The sequence below is a fragment of the Anolis sagrei genome, chromosome 3 (genome assembly GCF_037176765.1).
Source record: "Anolis sagrei isolate rAnoSag1 chromosome 3, rAnoSag1.mat, whole genome shotgun sequence".
Taxonomy (NCBI): Eukaryota; Metazoa; Chordata; class Lepidosauria; order Squamata; family Dactyloidae; genus Anolis; species Anolis sagrei.
Genome location: NC_090023.1, coordinates 172,614,825 through 172,633,995, shown reverse-complemented (window position 1 = coordinate 172,633,995; position 19,171 = coordinate 172,614,825). Strand labels below are relative to the sequence as shown.

The 19,171-nt window shown below is 39.8% G+C and overlaps 1 protein-coding gene across 1 annotated transcript in view; it reads left to right on the top strand.

Moving 5' to 3' along the window:
- CDH23 (cadherin related 23) overlaps window positions 1-19,171 on the top strand; it is a 648,000-nt gene that overhangs the window by 612,974 nt on the left and 15,855 nt on the right. Inside the window, exons 53-60 of the mRNA XM_067465691.1 lie at window positions 1,983-2,194; window positions 5,894-6,088; window positions 6,985-7,095; window positions 9,160-9,289; window positions 11,373-11,636; window positions 14,160-14,321; window positions 15,919-16,175; window positions 16,372-16,469. Of these exons, the coding sequence (XP_067321792.1) occupies window positions 1,983-2,194; window positions 5,894-6,088; window positions 6,985-7,095; window positions 9,160-9,289; window positions 11,373-11,636; window positions 14,160-14,321; window positions 15,919-16,175; window positions 16,372-16,469 (1,429 nt within the window). The remainder of the gene's footprint in view (window positions 1-1,982; window positions 2,195-5,893; window positions 6,089-6,984; window positions 7,096-9,159; window positions 9,290-11,372; window positions 11,637-14,159; window positions 14,322-15,918; window positions 16,176-16,371; window positions 16,470-19,171) is intronic.

Here is a 19,171-nt window from a genome sequence, read left to right as displayed (position 1 = left end):
ACAAAAAAAAAATCATGTGCAAAGTATATCAGCTCCTTTATTGGTGCAAGACTCAGTACCGTATATACTCGAGTATAAGCCGACCCGAATATAAGCTGAGGCACTTAATTTTACCACAAAAAACTGGGAAAACAGATTGACTCGAGTATAAGCTGAGGGTGGGAAATGCAACAGATACTGGTAAATTTCAAAATAAAAATAGATACCAATAAAATTACATTAATTGAGGCATCAGGAGGTTAAATGTTTTTGAATATTTATATAAATGTAAGACTGCTCAACTCTGCTTAAACCGTTCTGACCGTCTTCAATGTAAATGCGCTTGCCTACCCTTCCAATAAAAATAAATAGAGTAAAATAAGAAATGTAATAATAACAACAATAATAAAGTAAAATAAGAAATGTAATAATAATAATAATAATAATAATAATAATGCATTTATTACGTATTTATAACAGAGTAAAATAATAAATAACACTGTACCATATGTGGTGGACATTCCCGATTGCAAGAAAATATTGGAAAACCATTCAGGAGGTGACACAAAAGATCTTACAAACTAAGGTGCAGCTTAACCCAGAATACTTTCTTTTTGGTATTACGGACGGAAACATAGAATTGGACAAAAACAAAGATAAACTGTTCACGTACATAACAACAGCTGCCAGAATCACATATGCAAAGAAATGGAAAATAAAAGAACTGGCAACTAAAGAAGAATGGGAAACAAAATTTCGGGACATCATGGACATGGATCTACTGACCTTCTTCCTAAAGGATACGATGGGCAGACCCTTAATACCAACAGACTGGTCACTATATAAAGACTATTTGAAATCTCAACAGAGTTTACACTATACTTGCTCTCCTCAACGAAGATAAGAACGAATACAATGGTATTTCTAAATGAAGATAGGAACTAGAAACGTTAATAGAGAAGTAACTTGGATCTGATCAAATGAAGGACTTAAGAAAAGAAAATACTACAACCCAGGGGAAACGAAGGAGGAAGTCAAAATATAGCTTTACACTTCTTTCTATTTTACACGGCTTCTTTTTATTCTAATTTTTCTATACACCCTCTCTTCTATCTAACATATTCTCTTCCTCTTCGCTCCTTAGGCATTTCTATCTTGGGCCACCCTCTCTTTGGTCTCTAGAAACTCTCTCTACCTCTTTTACTCTCTCTCTATTTTCCTGCCTCGCGCAAGTTTTTTTTAACCTCTCCTTCCCCCTTTTCCCTCTCTCTCTTTTATCAATTGTAAACAAAATGCTAATAAAGATATTAAAAATAATAATAAATAGAATAAAATAATAAATGTAATAATAACAACAATAATAAAGTAAAATAATAAATGTAATAATAATAATAATAATAATAATAATAATAATACATAATACATTTATTACGCATTTATAACAGAGTAAAATAATAAATAATCTTGACTCAAGTATAAGCCGAGAGGGACATTTTCAGCCCAAAAAAAGGTCTGAAAAACTAGGCTTATACTCGAGTATATACAGTACTTTAGAGAATTAGTATTAGAAACTATGCAATTCATTCTGCAAACAAGACAGATGGCACAATGGTCTTTTCTTATTAAATGTCTTACCTGCATTCAGTACACTAATATGATGGATGACTGTGAAGTTACCATTTATTTTTGAATAAATATACAGTTTGCTCTATTGGCATATAAATGGTCTTAGTCAGCCACACTCCTCCCATGTTCTAGATCAGTGGTCCTCAACCTGTGGGTCCCCAGATGTTTTGCCCTTCAACGCCCAGAAATCCTAACAGCTGGTAAACTGGCTAGGATTTCTGGGAGTTGTAGCCCAAAACTCCTGGGGATCCACAAGTTGAGAACCACTGATCTCAACTTTGTTTTCTCATTTAAAAAAAGCAATAATTGCAAAACTGTTTTTGTAGTGGAACAGTTCATAAGGTTTCCAAAGTGAGATACATCTCTTGTGTCCTTAGAGGCTTTCAAAATTCATAAGGACTCTGGGCTCATAACAACACGCAGACGTCTGCAGTCTTATGAAAGGTTCAACCTGACTGTGGTGGCTACTGACAAAGGACGACCACCACTCTGGGGGACAACTATGCTCCAAGTGGACGTTATTGACATCAACGATAATCGGCCCATGTTTATCCGCCCTCCCAATGGCACCATATTACATATTAAAGAGGTAAGTCTGTACAGTTTCTCAAGCTTCTGATATGATAGAGTAGCTCAGGGATGAGCTTTTAAAGTTTAGCCATGTTATTTAGTGACAGGTTTCTACAGCAAATGTACACTGAGATTTGTCATAGCTTGAAAAAGTAAAAAACAAACCTATAATCATGATGGACAGTGGTCACACCAGCTGGAAAATCATACACCAAAAATGTAATGTTTCCCAGTTCTAGAGTTTGCTTTGGTTTGTGTTTTTGTATCTCATTTCCCTTTTTAAATCAAAACACAAATCTAGTCGAATAGGAAAGAACAAGAATGAATTTCTTGACTCAAGATCTACTGTTTCTTGGATGTGAAACGATATTTCCAGACTGCTTATCAGAATTAAATGAGCATCTGGACTGGACCTGATTGTGTCTGTCTTCTTGTACTTGGAAACCATCTGTTCTCGACAGTGGAAAAGATGAAATATTAGGAGCTGCTTAACCTAGCAAGAGAGCAGAGGCAAAGAAGTCCACTGCTGAACAGCTTATATCAGGGGTCCTCAAACTAAGGCCCGAGGGCCGTATGCGGCCCTCCAAGGTCATTTACCTGGCCCTCGCTCAGGATCAACCTAAGTTGATGTGAGGGCGATCTGGCTGCGAAATCTGTCATCCCATTGATCGCCAGGGTTGATTCAGTTGATCTGGCTGGCTAGGTGGGTGTCCCCTTCCTCCCTCACCGCTCCAAAATCATTTACCTGGTCCTCGCTCAGGGTCAACCTAAGTTTGAAATGACTTGAAAGCACACAACAACAACAACAACAATCCTATCTCATCAACCAAAAGCAGGCCCACACTTCCCATTGAAATACTAATAAATTTATATATGTTAAAATTGTTCTTCATTTCAATTCTTGTATTGTTTTTAAGTGTTTTTTGCATTACAAATAAGATATGTGCAGTGTGCATAGGAATTCATTCATGCTTTTTTCCATATTATAATCTAGCCCTCCAACAGTTTGAGGGACTGTGACCTGGCCCTCTGTTTAAAAAGTTCGAGGACCCCTGGCTTATATGGTCAGGAAGTTCTTCCTAATGTTCAGGTGGAATCTCCTTTCCTGTAATTTTAACCCATTTCCTCTGAGTCCTAGTTTCCAGGGCAGAAGAAAACAAACCTGCTCCCTCTTGCTTATTTATACCCTTTCACATATTTATACATGGCTTGCATATCTCCTCTCAACCTTCTTTTCTTCAAGCTAAACACTCACAGTTCTTTAAGACGCTCCTCATAGGGAATCATGGTCTCCAGTCATTTGATCATTTTAGTTGCCCTCCTCTGGACACCTTCCAGCTTCTCAATATCTCCTTTAAACTGTGGTGCCCAGAATTGGACAGAGTACTCCAGGTGAGGTCTAACCACAGCAGAATACAAAGGCGCTATGACTTCCCTGAATGTAGACACTTCCTCAATGCAGCCCAAAATCCCATTGGCTTTTTAAGCTGTTGCATCACACTGTTGGCTCATGTTCAACTTGTCCATGAAGACTCCAAGATCTTTCTCACATGGACTGTTGTTGAGCCAGGCGTCATCCATTCTGTATTTTTACATTTTGTTTTTTCTGCCTAAGTGTAGTATTATACATTTAACCTTATTGAAGTTTTGTTCATTTTGGCCCAGCTCTCTAATCTGTTATGGTCATTTTAAATTTTGATTGTGTCCTCTGGAGTATTAGCTATCCATCCTAATTTAGTGTCATCTGCAAACTTCATAAGTATGCCCTCTAAACTTTCATCTAAGTCATTAATAAAAATGTTGAACAGTACTGGGCCCAGGACTAAATCCTGATGAAGACCCCTTTTCTCCATGATAACTCTTTCAGGAGTGAATTTCCCTTCCTAGGGGTAGAATTCTCTCACTTCCTGTTGTCTCACCTCCCCCTTCTTAACTATGAGTACAAATACTGTAAATAAATAAATGAATAAATGAATTTGTAAGTTGGAAGTTTGGAACTCGGGGACTGTCTGTACAAATGCTACCTATAAATGGCTGAGGTCCAGGCTATTTGACAAACTGCATCTCCCTCTACAGACCAACCTGGACACTGCAGTCATTGGAGGAGGTCCTCCTCTCAGTTTCACCCCGTTCCAAGCATGGCTGGTGGGAACGAGAGAAAGGACCTTCTTCGTGGCTGCCTCCCACCTCTGGAACTCCCTTCCGAAGGAGTTAAAGATGCCCCCCTTCCTCCCTGCTTTCAAAAAACAGCTGAAGACATACCTTTGCTCACTGACATATGAGGAGGAGAAATAGTAGTTGGTAATTCTACAATTATACCTCTCCGATGACACTATGGTCATCGGAGGAGGTCCTCCTCTCAGTTCCACCCCCATCCCAAGCATGGCTGGTGGGAACGAGAGAAAGGACCTTCTCCGTGGCTGCCTCCCACCTCTGGAATTCCCTTCCGAAGGAGTTAAAGATGGCCCCCTCCCTCCCTGCTTTCAAAAAACAGCTGAAGATATACCTTTGCTCACTGACAATCAAGGAGGAGGAATAGTAGTTGGTAATTCTACCATTATACCTCTGATTAATAGTTGCCATCTGTATCCATGCCCTGCTCACCCCACCAGCTCAATAGATATCTTGAGCAAATTGATTTGCCCCAAAGAAATGGGAAATTAATGTTTCCATTTGACGTTTGATGTTTGATGTTTTGTCTTATGTCTGTTATAACAGGCTGTGCTTTTTATTTAATTTTAGTTTGTTAAGTTATAATTCATATTTATATGTTGGGTTGTATAAATTTTGTTAATATGGATGTATTGTTGTTGTATTCAGGCACTGAATGTTTGCCTTTTATGTTTGGAATCCGCCCTGAGTCCCTTTGGGGAGATAGAGCAGAATATAAATAAAGTTTTATTATTATAAGTCATACTATGTTCAACAGTTAAAGGGATCCAAGAAAAAAGGACAATCTTCAGACCTATTCCCAGTGTATATGTACCTACATACAGCAATTGTCCACCATTTATATTTGATAAAATACTTTTACATTTTTTTTTTGCACTACAGCTCCCAGAATCCCCAGCCAACATAATGCTGGTTGATGAATTCTGGAAATTATAATCCACCATCTGATCAGGATGCATTTAATAGCTCTGGTCTCTAACATCTGCTTCACTCATGATTAAAATGGTGCTAGAATTGAGATAATAAGTCAGTCCATCAGGTGGCAGCAGAACAAACAAACAAATAAGAAAGCTGACTATTATATTTTAAAAAGCAAAATGCGTATTTGAGTTTTAGCTAACATTTCAAATGATATGAGAACTGGTTAGCTCATTACTCCTGCACTTGTAGGAATGTGTTCAGTTCAGTGGGTTTCTAGCTCCTAGATTTTAATTGTGACAACTTTTCAGAATCTTCCAAAAAGTAAAATGTATCTTATGAGTTTCTTTCAGCTTGCGAGTACAGACAAGTCTGACTACAGGTAATGTATTAACTGTCCATAGAACGTGGTCATTTGCTGCAAAAGCTTTACTTGCCCAAAAAGTTTTCTTGGGGTATAGTATGTCTCTCTGCTATGTGTTTTTAATGGAGGAGGATGACTGTATGTGTAGAAACCAGGTATCTATGACACATAGATAGTGGTGTATATGATTTATCCCATGTAGACTTGGAGCCTGGTACCCTCAGCAACTTCTCCCACTGATGTTGTGTTTGTGTTGACACACAGGAAATCCCCTTGCGATCAAATGTGTATGAAGTTTATGCCACAGACAAGGATGAGGGGCTCAATGGAGCCGTGCAATACACCTTACTCAAAACTGGTGCAGGGAACAAAGACTGGGAACACTTCACCATTGACTCCAGTAGTGGGCTTATTCAGACAGCCATGAGACTGGATCGCGAGAAGCAAGCTGTGTACAGTGTAAGTCCTAGGGTAGGAATGTTCTAGCTGTCACAAGAATATCTCAGAAAGTTGTTCCCCATCCCCATTGTCTGGCAAACTTTGTACTCTGTTGGCCATGGAGAAAAACTGTACTTTACAACTGATCTTTCACCAGAAATGCTTTTACCATCTTCTCCATATCAACCTAACTAAGCTTACATTGTCTCTTTCACAATGTAAGCTTAGTTCAGTGATTCTCAACCTGTGGGTCCCCAGATGTTTTGGCCTTCAACTCCCAGAAATCCTAACAGCTAGTAAACCGGCTGGGATTTCTGGGAGTTGTAGGCCAAAACATCTAGGGACCCACAGGTTGAGAACCACTAACTTAATTGGACTTTAAATACCAAATTTAATTACCAGCCCTAACTACAGTAGACTTATTAAGTCAATGCAAACTAAATGAGTCTATACTTGTATGTGATGAGTGTGGAGAGCATTAGAAGAGCATATTTATTTTTAGTCAAAAGTTTGTTCCTGAATGTGTCCTGTCTCTATCCCCATGGTGTTGTTTTTTGGAAGCATCAATCCTAGTCAGTTGGTACTTTTTAACTGAGCTTCTTTGAAGTCTTTGCTCTGCATCCTCCAAGTCATAGAATAGACCTGCTATCTGGTACTGGAGAGATGACAGATAGGAGGGACAATGGCTCCATACATGTCTTTTTCAAGAAATCCGCTCTAGGTCAGCCTAATGTTGTTTTGGAGGCCATTATATACTGTTGCTCTTCATTTGATGCTGTGTTGACCATTCCACCTTTCTGACTCAAAGGTCTGACTCTCAATTTGCTTCTTTCTTCTATGCTTCTGGAGGAGGGGAGAGAAGGACTGGGAAATACTAGTTTCCTTTTGGACCAGCTTTTTGTGTGTTTCCTCCATAGTTGATCATTGTGGCATGTGATCAAGGGCAACCGCCATATGAAACCATGCAGCCCCTCCAAGTGGCACTGGAAGATATAGATGACAACGAACCCGTCTTCAAGAGGCCGCCTGTAAGCAGGTCTATCCCTTCCCCTTTTGCACTTCATTAGCACTGTAAAATAGTGGGTTTCAATATACAATGGGGTTTTTCTAGGCATGACGCAAAAAATCGCTATCATATTAGAAAGTGTGCAAAACATATTTAACATGAGATTATTTATGTATTTATTTATTTAGTTAGTTACAGTATTTATATTCCGCCCTTCTCACACAGGGCGGATTACAATGTACATATACATGGCAAACATTCAATGCCATAGACACACAACATATATAGACAGACACAGAGGCAATTTAACATTCCAACTTTTTCATGAGGGTATTCTGGCCACCAGGGGAGCTGTTGCTTCACTGTCCGTTTGTGACACTGATGAAGTACTTCCTCATTCTCTGCAGGCTTGCTGGAGATTTTTATGCCATCGTAAATTAGTTAAATTAGCCTCCCCACATAGGCGGTACCTAAATTTCCTATTTGACAGATGCAATTGTCTTTCGGGCTCGACAGCAAGCTATACAAATTAGTTGGACATTCACTCTGACCTGGGATGGCTTTGAACTCATGCCCTTTCAGTCAGTAGCGCCACAATCCCAGATTCACTTGGAATTCCTAGCAATTCCACAATTGCATTTTTTGGAAATATTTAGGCTTTGTTTTTTATCATGAAATTTCCATAATTATTGCCTTTTCCAACACAAATTGGAGGTGCATAGTTTTCCATATAATGTAACAGTAATTATATTAATTGAATCATTATTGCTAATTTATATTACACCGACCCATTCAGCTGAACATAATCTATCCACTTTTCAGATTTTTTTTCCCATCCAAAAGACTTAAATCTTAACATAGAATCACAGAATCATAGAGTTGGAAGACACCTCGTGAGCCATCCAGTCCATAACCCTGCCAAGAAGCAGGAAAATCCGTTCAAAGCACTCCCAACAGATGGCCATCCAGCCTCTGTTTAAAAGCCTCCATAGAAGGAGCCTCCACCACTCTCTGGGGCAGAGAGTTCCACTGCTGAACAGCTCTCACAGTCAGAAATTGCATTCAAAGCACCCCCGACAGATGGCCATCCAGCCTCTGTTTAAAAGCCTCCATAGAAGGAGCCTCCACCACTCTCCGGGGCAGAGAGTCCCACTGCTGAACAGATCTCACAGTCAGAAAGTTCTTCCTAATGTTCAGGTGGAATCTCCTTTCCTGTAATTTGAAGCCATTGTTTCGAGTCCTAGTCTCCAGGGAAGCAGAAAACAAGCTTGCTCCCTCCTCCCTATGACTTCCCCTCACATACTTATACATGGCTATCATATCTCCTCTCAGCCTTCTCTTCTTCAGGCTAAACATGCCCAGCTCTTTAAGCCGCTCCTCATAGGGCTTGTTCTCCAGACCCTTGATCATTTTAGTCACCCTCCTCTAGACATATTCCAGCTTGTCAATATCTCTCTTCAATTGTGATGCCCAGAATTGGACACAGTATTCCAGGTGTGGTCTAACCAAGGCAGAATAGAGGGATAGTATGACTTCCCTGGATCTAGACACTATACTCTTATTGATGCAGGCCAAAAAACACATTGGCTTTTTTAGCTGCAGCATCACATTGTTGACATGTTTAACTTATTGTCCACAAGGACAACATCTCCCTAAGCAACAATTTCAAGCTGGAACCCAGGCTTTTTCAAGTTCAAAACTTATGCAATACATAGTGCATCTGGAGAATATGGTTTTACTATTTACAAGGGTAATGGTGAAGTAAGCCCTTTTTAAGTGTCTGAAATAAAATGTTCACAAAACGAATCTGGAATAAAATGATAACCAAAACATCTAAAAGAGAAAAAATATTGTTTATGTCTTCGCTCTACAGCAGGCCTACACAACCGCTGGCCCTTCAAATGTTTTGTATTTCAGCTCCCAGAATTCCTAACCATTGGACAAGCTGGCTTGGGCTTCTGAGAACTGGAATCCCAAATATCTGTTGGGTCCCAGGCTGTGCAAGCCTGCTCTGTAGTTGTATTCTTGTTTATGTTTGTTTTCCTTTATCACTCATTCACTCCCTTCCTCCCAAAATTTTCTGCAGAGAGGGGATCCTCCTTTCCAGGTTCATTCTGTGCCTGAACACTCCCGTCCTGGTACCATTGTGGGAAATGTCACTGGAGCAGTGGATGCTGATGAGGGCTCCAATGCTGTTGTCTATTACTTCATTGCAGGTAGACTTGACATCTTTTCCCTTGATGGCTTTTCTATTTGTTTCATCCTTTGAGTCCATCACCCATTTAGCATTTTAATTCTTAATTAATTTTAAATAATATACATTGATATTTGAAACGATATTAATGTAGTGCTCTGGATCTTGCCAGTATAGGCTTTCCACAAGTGTGAGATACTGAACAAAAAGTGGTTTACCTATAAATACTTATTTTAAAAAAATAAACAATGAATGGCATCTAAAAACACTGGACGGGTTACGGAAATCAGATGAGAAGATGAGCTGGTTTCACTACTTACAAACAAAAGACTGTTTTAAAGAGGACATAAAGGAAGGCTTTAGTCATCAAGAGTCATGTTGGGACACCATCTGTTTATATAATAAAAGTGAATGTTTGTATGTATGTGTGTATAGGGCAACTTTCTGATTGGCTACCTATTTCACAGGCCACTGTGACCAGCACGGTGACGGACCTGGACCAAACTTGGTAGACATAACACCCATGACCCCCTTCTTGTCATGGTGAGGGTTGGGGGAGGATGGACAAAGAATGATGGGATGTGTAGTACTTTCAACACTTTCAGTTCCCACAGATTGCTGTGGCCCCAACAAAGACTGATAAAGACCAAACTTGGCACACAGAGCCCCCATCACCCACTCTACATCCTACTGCAATTTGGAAGAGGGCAGACCATGGATGATGGGACTTGAAATACCTCCACTCACTTTCCGAGACCACTGCGACCCTCATCCAATGACTGATCAAGACCAACCTTGGCACACATAATCCCCATGATCCTCTTTATGTCCTGGTGCACTTTCGGGGAGGATGGACCACAGATGATGTAACTTGAAGTACCTCCACTGAGTTCCTGAGACAGCTGTGACTCTCATCCAATGACTGAATAAAAAACCAAACTTGGCAAACAGAGCCCCCAAGACCCACTCTACATCCTGGTGCTGTTTGGAGGAGGATGGACCATGGATGATGGGACTTGCAGTACCTTCACTAACTTCCTGAGAGCACTGCGAGCCACATAAATAACTGATAAAGACCAATCTTGGCACACAATGCCTTTCTCAAATAACTCGGGCACCGCTGGGTCCCCAGGCTAGTAATGTATAAAGAGAAAAAAAATATATAAATACTTTATCAAAGCTTATTAGAATGGGATATGGAGAGAGAGTTAGTAAAAGGAAATATGGTAAAGTGGGTGATAGACATCGGACATGCAATATTACTAAAGGAATGGGAACAAGTATGAAAGAGAAAATTAAGATACACAAGAGGCATCAACATAATAGGAAATTGGTATAAAATGTTCTGTCGCTGGCCCTTAACACCATTACAACTATCTAAATTCTACAAAACCTATAATAATCAATGTTGGAAATGCGGGAGAGAACTAGGAACTTATCATCACTTGTGGTGGAGTTGCAAAATAATCAAGAAGTATTGGACAAATATTCAGAAACACATACAGGGTAAAATTTGATCTGAAAGTAGAATATTATTTGCTGAACACACTGGACTTTGAGATGGATAAGAATGAAGAGAAGATTTTATTCTATCTGTCAGCTGCAGCAAAAATAACAATAGCTCAGAAATGGAGAGAAAAAGGCCCGGCTTCAATTGAAGAATGGATGATTAAGATAGCAGAATACATGAATATGGACACATTATCACAATTACTAACAGATCAGAACAAAGCGAAACAAACTAACTGCAACTCACTAAGAATATATCTGCAAGAGAAAATGAAATTGAATATATGACCAATTCGAAACCTAAACTGAAAGGTTTCAGAAACAATTAGGTAGTGAAACTCTAAAGAAAATTTATTCTTCAGAGACTACCTCTCTGTGGAATGAACTGAAAGCCTCCCAACCCCTATCTCCTCCCTACCCACCCTACTTCTTCCCTTCCCCAATCTCCACCTACCCACCCCTCTAACTACTGAATTTCCTACTTTCCTTCATACCCATCTTGTTCCCCCTCTTTTATTGTTATCTCAAAAATTCTGCAATAAAAATTATTAATAAAAAACCAATATTAAATTATTGATACTCTCTCTTTTTAAAAGCTGGAAACAGAGACAACAATTTCCAGCTGAACCGGGAAGGGAAATTGCAGGTGATGCGAGACTTGGATCGGGAGAAAGAAGCTTTCTACTCTATCATTGTCAAAGCCTCAAGCAATAGGAATTGGACACCTCCTCAGGGTCGCCGGGCTGCCAGGCTCCAAGCCATGGACCTCAGCACAGATGCCACGCTTCAGGAAGTACGGATCTTCCTGGATGATATTAATGACCAGCCTCCCCGGTTCACCAAGACAGAATATACAGCAGGTAGAGATGTTTCTAGGCCTTTCACAATACAGTTAATTTCCTGAGTTCCTTGGTGCAGGATGGAATAAGAGTGCTACATATGTGCTTTGGATAAAATTCCACATAGAAAAAGAAACCAACCAAGATGCTAAATAGTGGTTTAAGAACTTCCGAGATATCCAGAGGGTACCTCCTTGGCCACTTTATTATCCTTAAGAATTTGATGAGAAAGAAGTTGGTAATAACATTTATTAAGAAATGACCTATTGATGTTCTGATGATTTCATGCGTAACTCTTTTCCAGTGAAATTAGTTGGACTTTAAAGATCAAATTTAACTACAGTCCTAACTACAATAGACTTATTAAGTCAATGCAAACTAGATGAGTCTATACTTGTATATGATTTGTTTATTTTGATTGATTTAATAGCTCTATTGTAGTTGGGTTCAGAAATTTAATTTAAGTGCAAAAGTCTGAAGTGGAGTTGCATTGCACTCAGATTTACAGATTTGACAGGTAGACAGTAGGCATGGTTAGGTAACGTCAGAATCTTTGTAATTCGGAATAAAGGCAGAAAAATTACCTTTTTGAAGCGATTTCAGTGTTTTTAAGAAAACCAGAAGTCCCTTTGCCCTTCCGAAGCTTATTCCGCCATTTTTGTTACGACTCATGAAGCGATTCAGAAATTATTCAACTTTTCCCTGCTTCTGGTCCCTGGCCTTGGCTCAAGCCAGAGAAGCCAGTTTTAAAGCCATAGAAGCCAGTTTTAAACCTGGGAAAGAAGGAATTTCCTGGCCTCGGCTCAAGCCAGAGAAGCCAGTTTTAAAGCCAGAGAAGCCAGTTTTAAACCAGTGAAGGAAAGAATTTCCTTGCCTCGGCTCAAGCCAGAGAAGCCAATTTTAAAGCCAGAGAAGCCAGTTTTAAACCAGAGAAGGAAGGAATTTCCTGGCCTCAGCTCAAGCCAGAGAAGCCAGTTTTAAAGCCAGAGAAGCCAGTTTTAAACCAAGGAAGGAAGGAATTTCCTGGCCTCGGCTCAAGTCAGAGAAGCCAGTTTTAAAGCCAGAAAAGCTAGTTTTAATGCCAGAGAAGCCAGTTTTAAACCAGAGAAGGAAGGAATTTCCTGGCCTCGGCTCAAGTCAGAGAAACCAGTTTTAAACCAGAGAAGCCAATTTTAAACCAGGGAAGGAAGGAATTTCCTGGCCTCGGCTCAAGCTAGAGAAGTCGGTTTTAGACCAGAGAAGGAACGAATTTCCTGGCCTCGGCTCAAGCCAGAGAAGCCAGTTTAAAGCCAGAGAAGCCAGTTTTAAACCAGGGAAGGAATTTCCTGGCCTCGGCTCAAGTCAGAGAAACCAGTTTTAAACCAGAGAAGCCAATTTTAAACCAGGGAAGGAAGGAATTTCCTGGCCTCTGCTTAAGCCAGAGAAGCCAGTTTTAAACCAGAGAAGGAACGAATTTCCTGGCCTCGGCTCAAGCCAGAGAATCATAGAATCATAGAATCATAGAATCAAAGAGTTGGAAGAGACCTCATGGGCCATCCAGTCCAACCCCCTGCCAAGAAGCAGGAATATTGCATTCAAATCACCCCTGACAGATGGCCATCCAGCCTCTGCTTAAAAGCTTCCAAAGAAGGAGCCTCCACCACACTCCGGGGCAGAGAGTTCCACTGCTGAACGGCTCTCACAGTCAGGAAGTTCTTCCTAATGTTCAGATGGAATCTCCTCTCTTGTAGTTTGAAGCCATTGTTCCGCGTCCTAGTCTCCAAGCCAGTTTAAAGCCAGAGAAGCCAGTTTTAAACCAGGGAAGGAATTTCCTGGCCTCGGCTCAAGCCAGAGAAGCCAGTTTTATAGCCAGAGAAGCCAGTTTTAAACCAGAGAAGGAAGGAATTTCCTCCACTTGCTTTTCCCGCATCTGGAGTAAAACAACTACTTTCATAGTAAAGACCACCCAATGAAACAGAAAATAACACTTTCAAACCATTAACGAAAGGATTCGGAAATCTCAGAAGATCTGAACATTTTGTTTTCTGTGAAAATCGGAATTGACTTTAGAATCGAACCACCAGTGCCCCCTACATCAGAAACAAGTTGTGAACCTTTTTTTTTTTTTTGGATCAAATAAGCCAGATAGATAGATAGATAGATAGATAGATAGATAGATAGATAGATAAGGATGGGCATACTGTTAGTTAGTCCAGCTAGAGTAGACTCATTTAATCAATTGTTCAATGGTAGATGAACATGTTGGTAAATCCCATTTATTCAGTAGGACTATTCTGGTCAGGACTAGGATCAGGATTTGGCCCAATACACAGAATACATTGTCTTCCTATGATATTTAAAATAATTAGGCAAACTATACAAAACCAGTAGTCAAATTTATTAGTGCTGAGCATGTAGCATGGTCTGGTGTGATAAAAGTAAAAGTCCAGTTGCCTATTGTTATGAGGATGCACACTGAATTTTTTTAGCTGTCACGCTGCAACAACAACTCTGCTTTCATGAATCTTCCTCTTGGTCTTTTTCTGTATCTCTGCTTGCTCCAAGGTGTTGCAACAGATGCAAAGGTTGGTTCTGAACTGATCAAACTTTGTGCCCTGGATGCCGATGTGGGAAATAATAGCCTTGTCCTGTACAGCATTCTGGAGATCCGCTACATCAAGCAGCATTCCAACGACACTGAAGAGGTGGCCAACATTTTCAGCATAGGTAAGAATGGCAATATATGGGAATCTGGGCCAGTTGAGAACTCTGATTCATGTGATGTGTGTAGGAAGTGAGGCAACTGGCAGCATAGTTAGAAGATATAAGACACACTACATAATCAAGCTCTATAGCTATTCAATTCAACATCCATCTGTACTTTTCTTTGGTCTCAGAGTTGCTTGTTGGCCATGCTGGAGATAAGAAGATAGCAGGGGTTATAGATTTGCCATACAAGTGAGACTACCTATTTCTGTGTTTTCTTCATTATCTCTGAGTTTATTTATTTAATTATCTATTTACTGTATTTGTATATTGCCTTTCCCAGCCCGTAGGCGACTCAAGGCGGTCAACAGGGCAAAATTCAATGCTTACAATGTCATTAATACAATTAAAAACATAACATATAATAAAAACTAAACAAATCAAGAAAATAAATAAAAATAAAAATAAATAAAATTGAGTAGAACTATCCATTGAAATGTAATACATTTCTGAAGGAGATAAGAGAATACAACGAAGTCTAATAGAATTGTCATAGAACATAATAAAGCTTTCAGCCATGGTGGTGTAACCGGTTAAACCGCTGAGCTGATGAACTTGCTGACCGGAAGATTGGTGGTTCAAAGCCACATGACAGGGTAAGCTTGCGCTGTTAGCCCCAGCTTCTGCCACCTAGCAAATGTGAGTAGCTCAATAGGTACCACCTTGGCAGGAAGGTAAACAGCGGACCATGTGGTCATGCCGGCCACATGATCTAGGAGGTATCTACGGACAACATAGGTTATTCAGCCTAGAAATGGAGATGAGCACCACCCCCCAAAACCAGGGATGAAAGGAGAAGCCTTTACCTTTATTTGTGTATCTGTGTTTCGTTATTTCTAGGCATTGAATATTTGCCTATGTGTCTGTATATGCTGGAATCTGCCCTGAGTCCCCTTGGGGAGATAGGACGAAATACAAATAAATTATTATTATTATGATTATTATTATTACTACTACTACTACTATTTGAAACACAACAAGATGAGTCCACAGCAGACACCCTGCTGGTTGTTGTATTGGATCACACGTCGGATACTTCCCAAGTGTCTAGGACTGAGTGATGTATCAGTGAATAATGTGTGCAGATCCCAGTAAGGTGGCCTTTTGCAGCTGGCAGGTGGTAATCGTGTCAGTGCCAATTGTGTTTAAGTGCAGGCCAAGGTCTTTAGGCACTGCACCCAGTGTGCTGATGACCACTGGAACCATCTTTACTGGTTTGTGCCAGAGTCTTTGCAAGTCGATCTTTAAATCCTCATATTGTGTCATCTTTTCCAGTTGTTTCTCTTCAATCAATTGTTGTTGTTGTTGTTGTTGTTATTATTATTTTCTGTTTCATTGTGCAAAATCACTCCTTTCAACTGATGTGATTTTTTAAATGTTTCCTGTACCTTGTATTGGGATCTGTAGGGCATCATGTTGAATCTGCTGTGCTACATTTTAAAGTACAAATGGCTTTTGGATGGGAAAACACGCAAACATTGCACTTGCCATCTACAATCCCAGAACAATTGCTCTGAAGAGGTGGCTTAATTATAAACACTGCTATTTCTTCTCAAAGGTAACTTAGATGGGATACTTCGGACTTTTGATCTCTTCACCGCTTACAACCCTGGCTACTTTGTGGTGGATGTCATGGCTTCAGATCTGGCTGGTCACAATGACACGACAGTTGTGGGAATCTATATTCTGCGGGATGATCAGCGGGTAAAGATCATAATCAACGAGATCCCCGACAAAGTACGACAGTTTGAGGAAGAGTTCATAAGCCTCCTGTCTAATATCACAGGAGCCATTGTCAATACAGATGATGTGCAGGTAATTGTCGTTGAAGGGCAATACTTTCATTTTCTTACTAAAATGTGAGTTTCTTCTGGCTGAGATTTGGAATGATTAATGAAAACATAACCAACCCTCTGGGATGACATGATTTAGAACTGTCAGCAGAGATAAAGAAAACAGATGTGTTGTTGTTATTACAATAGGGACATGTTTTTCTCCATTTTTCCTGCAGTTCCATGTTGACAAAAAAGGCCGTGTGAACTTTGCCCAAACAGAGTTGCTGATCCATGTGGTGAACCGGGAAACAAATCGAATTCTGGATGTGGAACGGTAAAGATGGTGTACCTCTATATATGCAATATATTTGATCATAAAAAAAATACAGGAATAAGTTCTGTCTGAGGTGATGTATTAACAGGTGACATTCTGGGTCACATTTCACTGCACCCTAACAGCACCTCCTATACAGAATTGTCTTCACTAAGAATTCTTCCCTTCGTCCTCAATCAGGAAGAGACGTTTAGCACTATTTAAATTCAAAATTATTTCATGCTTCTGCCAGTATGGAAGATAGATTAAATTGTGCAGAACAGTATGCCATGCTGCCTGAGTAACTTTCTTCTTCTTTTTTAAATAGTTTTTTATTGAAATATTATAAAAATTACAGCGAAAGAGGGTGAATATTTAAAAGAAGATAGAACAGTAGGAAACGTTAAATGAATAGAAAGAAAAACACCACAACCCTCCCTCAGTTCAGAAAAAATAAAAAATAAAATAAAATAAGGGTTGACTTCCATCTCATCCTCAGGTGTTGTATCTCCTAAAAAAAATGTTTCCATTGCTTCAAAAAAAATAGCCATTTCCTCTTACTTTCTACTTTCTTTCTCATAATTATCATAGAGGGTCCAATCAGTCCTCTTTATCGGATTCCCGGAATTTTTCTTCAAGAAAAAAGTTAATTCATCCATTTCTCTTATTTCTCTAATTTTCCCTAACCATTCTTCTATGGTAGGGATACTGTCCTGTTTCCAAAGTTTTGCTAAAGATATTCTCGCCGCCGTTGTGAAATATGTAAATAATTTGTCCTTATTTTCATCTAATTATAGTTCTAGGTCTGTAAAACCTAATAAATAATATTCTGGTTTTTTCTTGAATACTCTCTTCAGGATTTTTTGTGTTTCTTCGTGTACCATCGACCAATATTTCACTATTTCTTTGCATGTCCACCACATATGATAAAAGGTACCTGTATGTTGACATCCTTTCCAACATTTATCAGAAGAATTTTTATTTATAAGAGCCAAAACTGAGTAACTTTCTTTAGATATGTTTCAAGTCATTAATTGAACAAGATCTCTTGTGTTGCACACAAAGACAAGTGAAGGAGGTTCTAGTTCAAGATAATACGAGGGTTGACTGAAAAGAGGAGAGTCTACTGAACAAGCCAGTACCTGCCGCATACCAGTACTGCATCTGTTGAGGAATTACAAAGGTGGTGGCATTACTTTTTATTCAACTCTCGTATTTCCTTAATTTTGAGTGTCCCCCCCCCCCGGGGGTGAGAAGGGCGGGGTAGAAGTACCAGAAATAAATAAAAAATAATTTTGGTAATATTGATTAAGGCTAGCTGGTATTTGATACTAGTATTATTTCAGATGGAAGGATAGATGGATAGAGTGATTCCCACAACTATTGTTTCAATTACTTCTGGATTTTTCCCTCTCAAAAAAATATTTACCCACCTCCCGTTCTTGTGAAACTGACTGCTGTATCATATGGGGGCACTCAGTTTTCATTTTCTGAGGGTGCATCTACATTTGGTCTTTGATTTTCTGAGAGTGCATCTGTATATTGTAGAATTAATGCAGTTTGACACTACTTACATTGGTATGGCTCAGTTCTGTGAAAAAGCCTGGAATTTGTAGTTTGGCAAGGCAGAGAAGGCTAAACTTTAAAACCTGAACTCCCAGAATTCCATAGCACTGAGCCATGGAGGTTAAAGTGGTGCCAAACTGCATCAATTCTATTGTGTAGATGCATCCTTACTCTCTCTACCCAAAAGCAGTGGTTGGGTAGAATAATTGGAATGATTGCATGTTTAATTTCCTCATCTAACAAAATGAAGTTCAACAGTGACAAATGCAAGATACTCCACTTTGGCAGAAAAAAATGAAATGCAAAGATACAGAATGGGTGACGCCTGGCTCGAGAGCAGTACATGTGAAAAAGATCTTGGAGTCCTCGTGAACAACAAGTTAAACATGAGCCAACAATGTGATGTGGCGGCAAAAAAAGCCAATGGGATTTTGGCCTGCATCAATAGAAGCATAGTGTCTAGATCTAAGGAAGTAATGCTACCCCTCTATTCTACTTTGGTTAGACCACACCTGGAATATTGTGTCCAATTCTGGGCACCACAATTCAAGAGAGATATTGACAAGCTGGAATGTGTCCAGAGGAGGGCGACTAAAATGATCAAGGGTCTGGAGAACAAGCCCTATGAGGAGCGGCTTAAGGAGCTGGGCATGTTTAGCCTGAAGAAGAGAAGGCTGAGAGGAGACATGATAGCCATGTATAAATATGTGAGAGGAAGCCACAGGGAGGAGGGAGCAAGCTTGTTTTCTGCTTCCTTGGAGACTAGGACGCGGAGCAATGGCTTCAAACTACAAGAGAGGAGATTCCATCTGAACATTAGGAAGAACTTCCTGACTGTGAGAGCCGTTCAGCAGTGGAACTCTCTGCCCCGGAGTGTGGTGGAGGCTCCTTCTTTGGAAGCTTTTAAGCAGGGGCTGGATGGCCATTTGTCAGGGGTGATTTGAATGCAATATTCCTGCTTCTTGGCAGGGGGTTGGACTGGATGGCCCATGAGGTCTCTTCCAACTCTTTGATTTTTTGATTCTATGATTCTATGATTCTATCTGTGGTGTTGGAAATGATGCTTAGACTGTGAAGTTCATTTTGTTATAAATCATTTCTCAAGTGTACTTCTTCAGTTTTGAAATGGCAAGGTAATACTTTTTACCTTGTTCCCA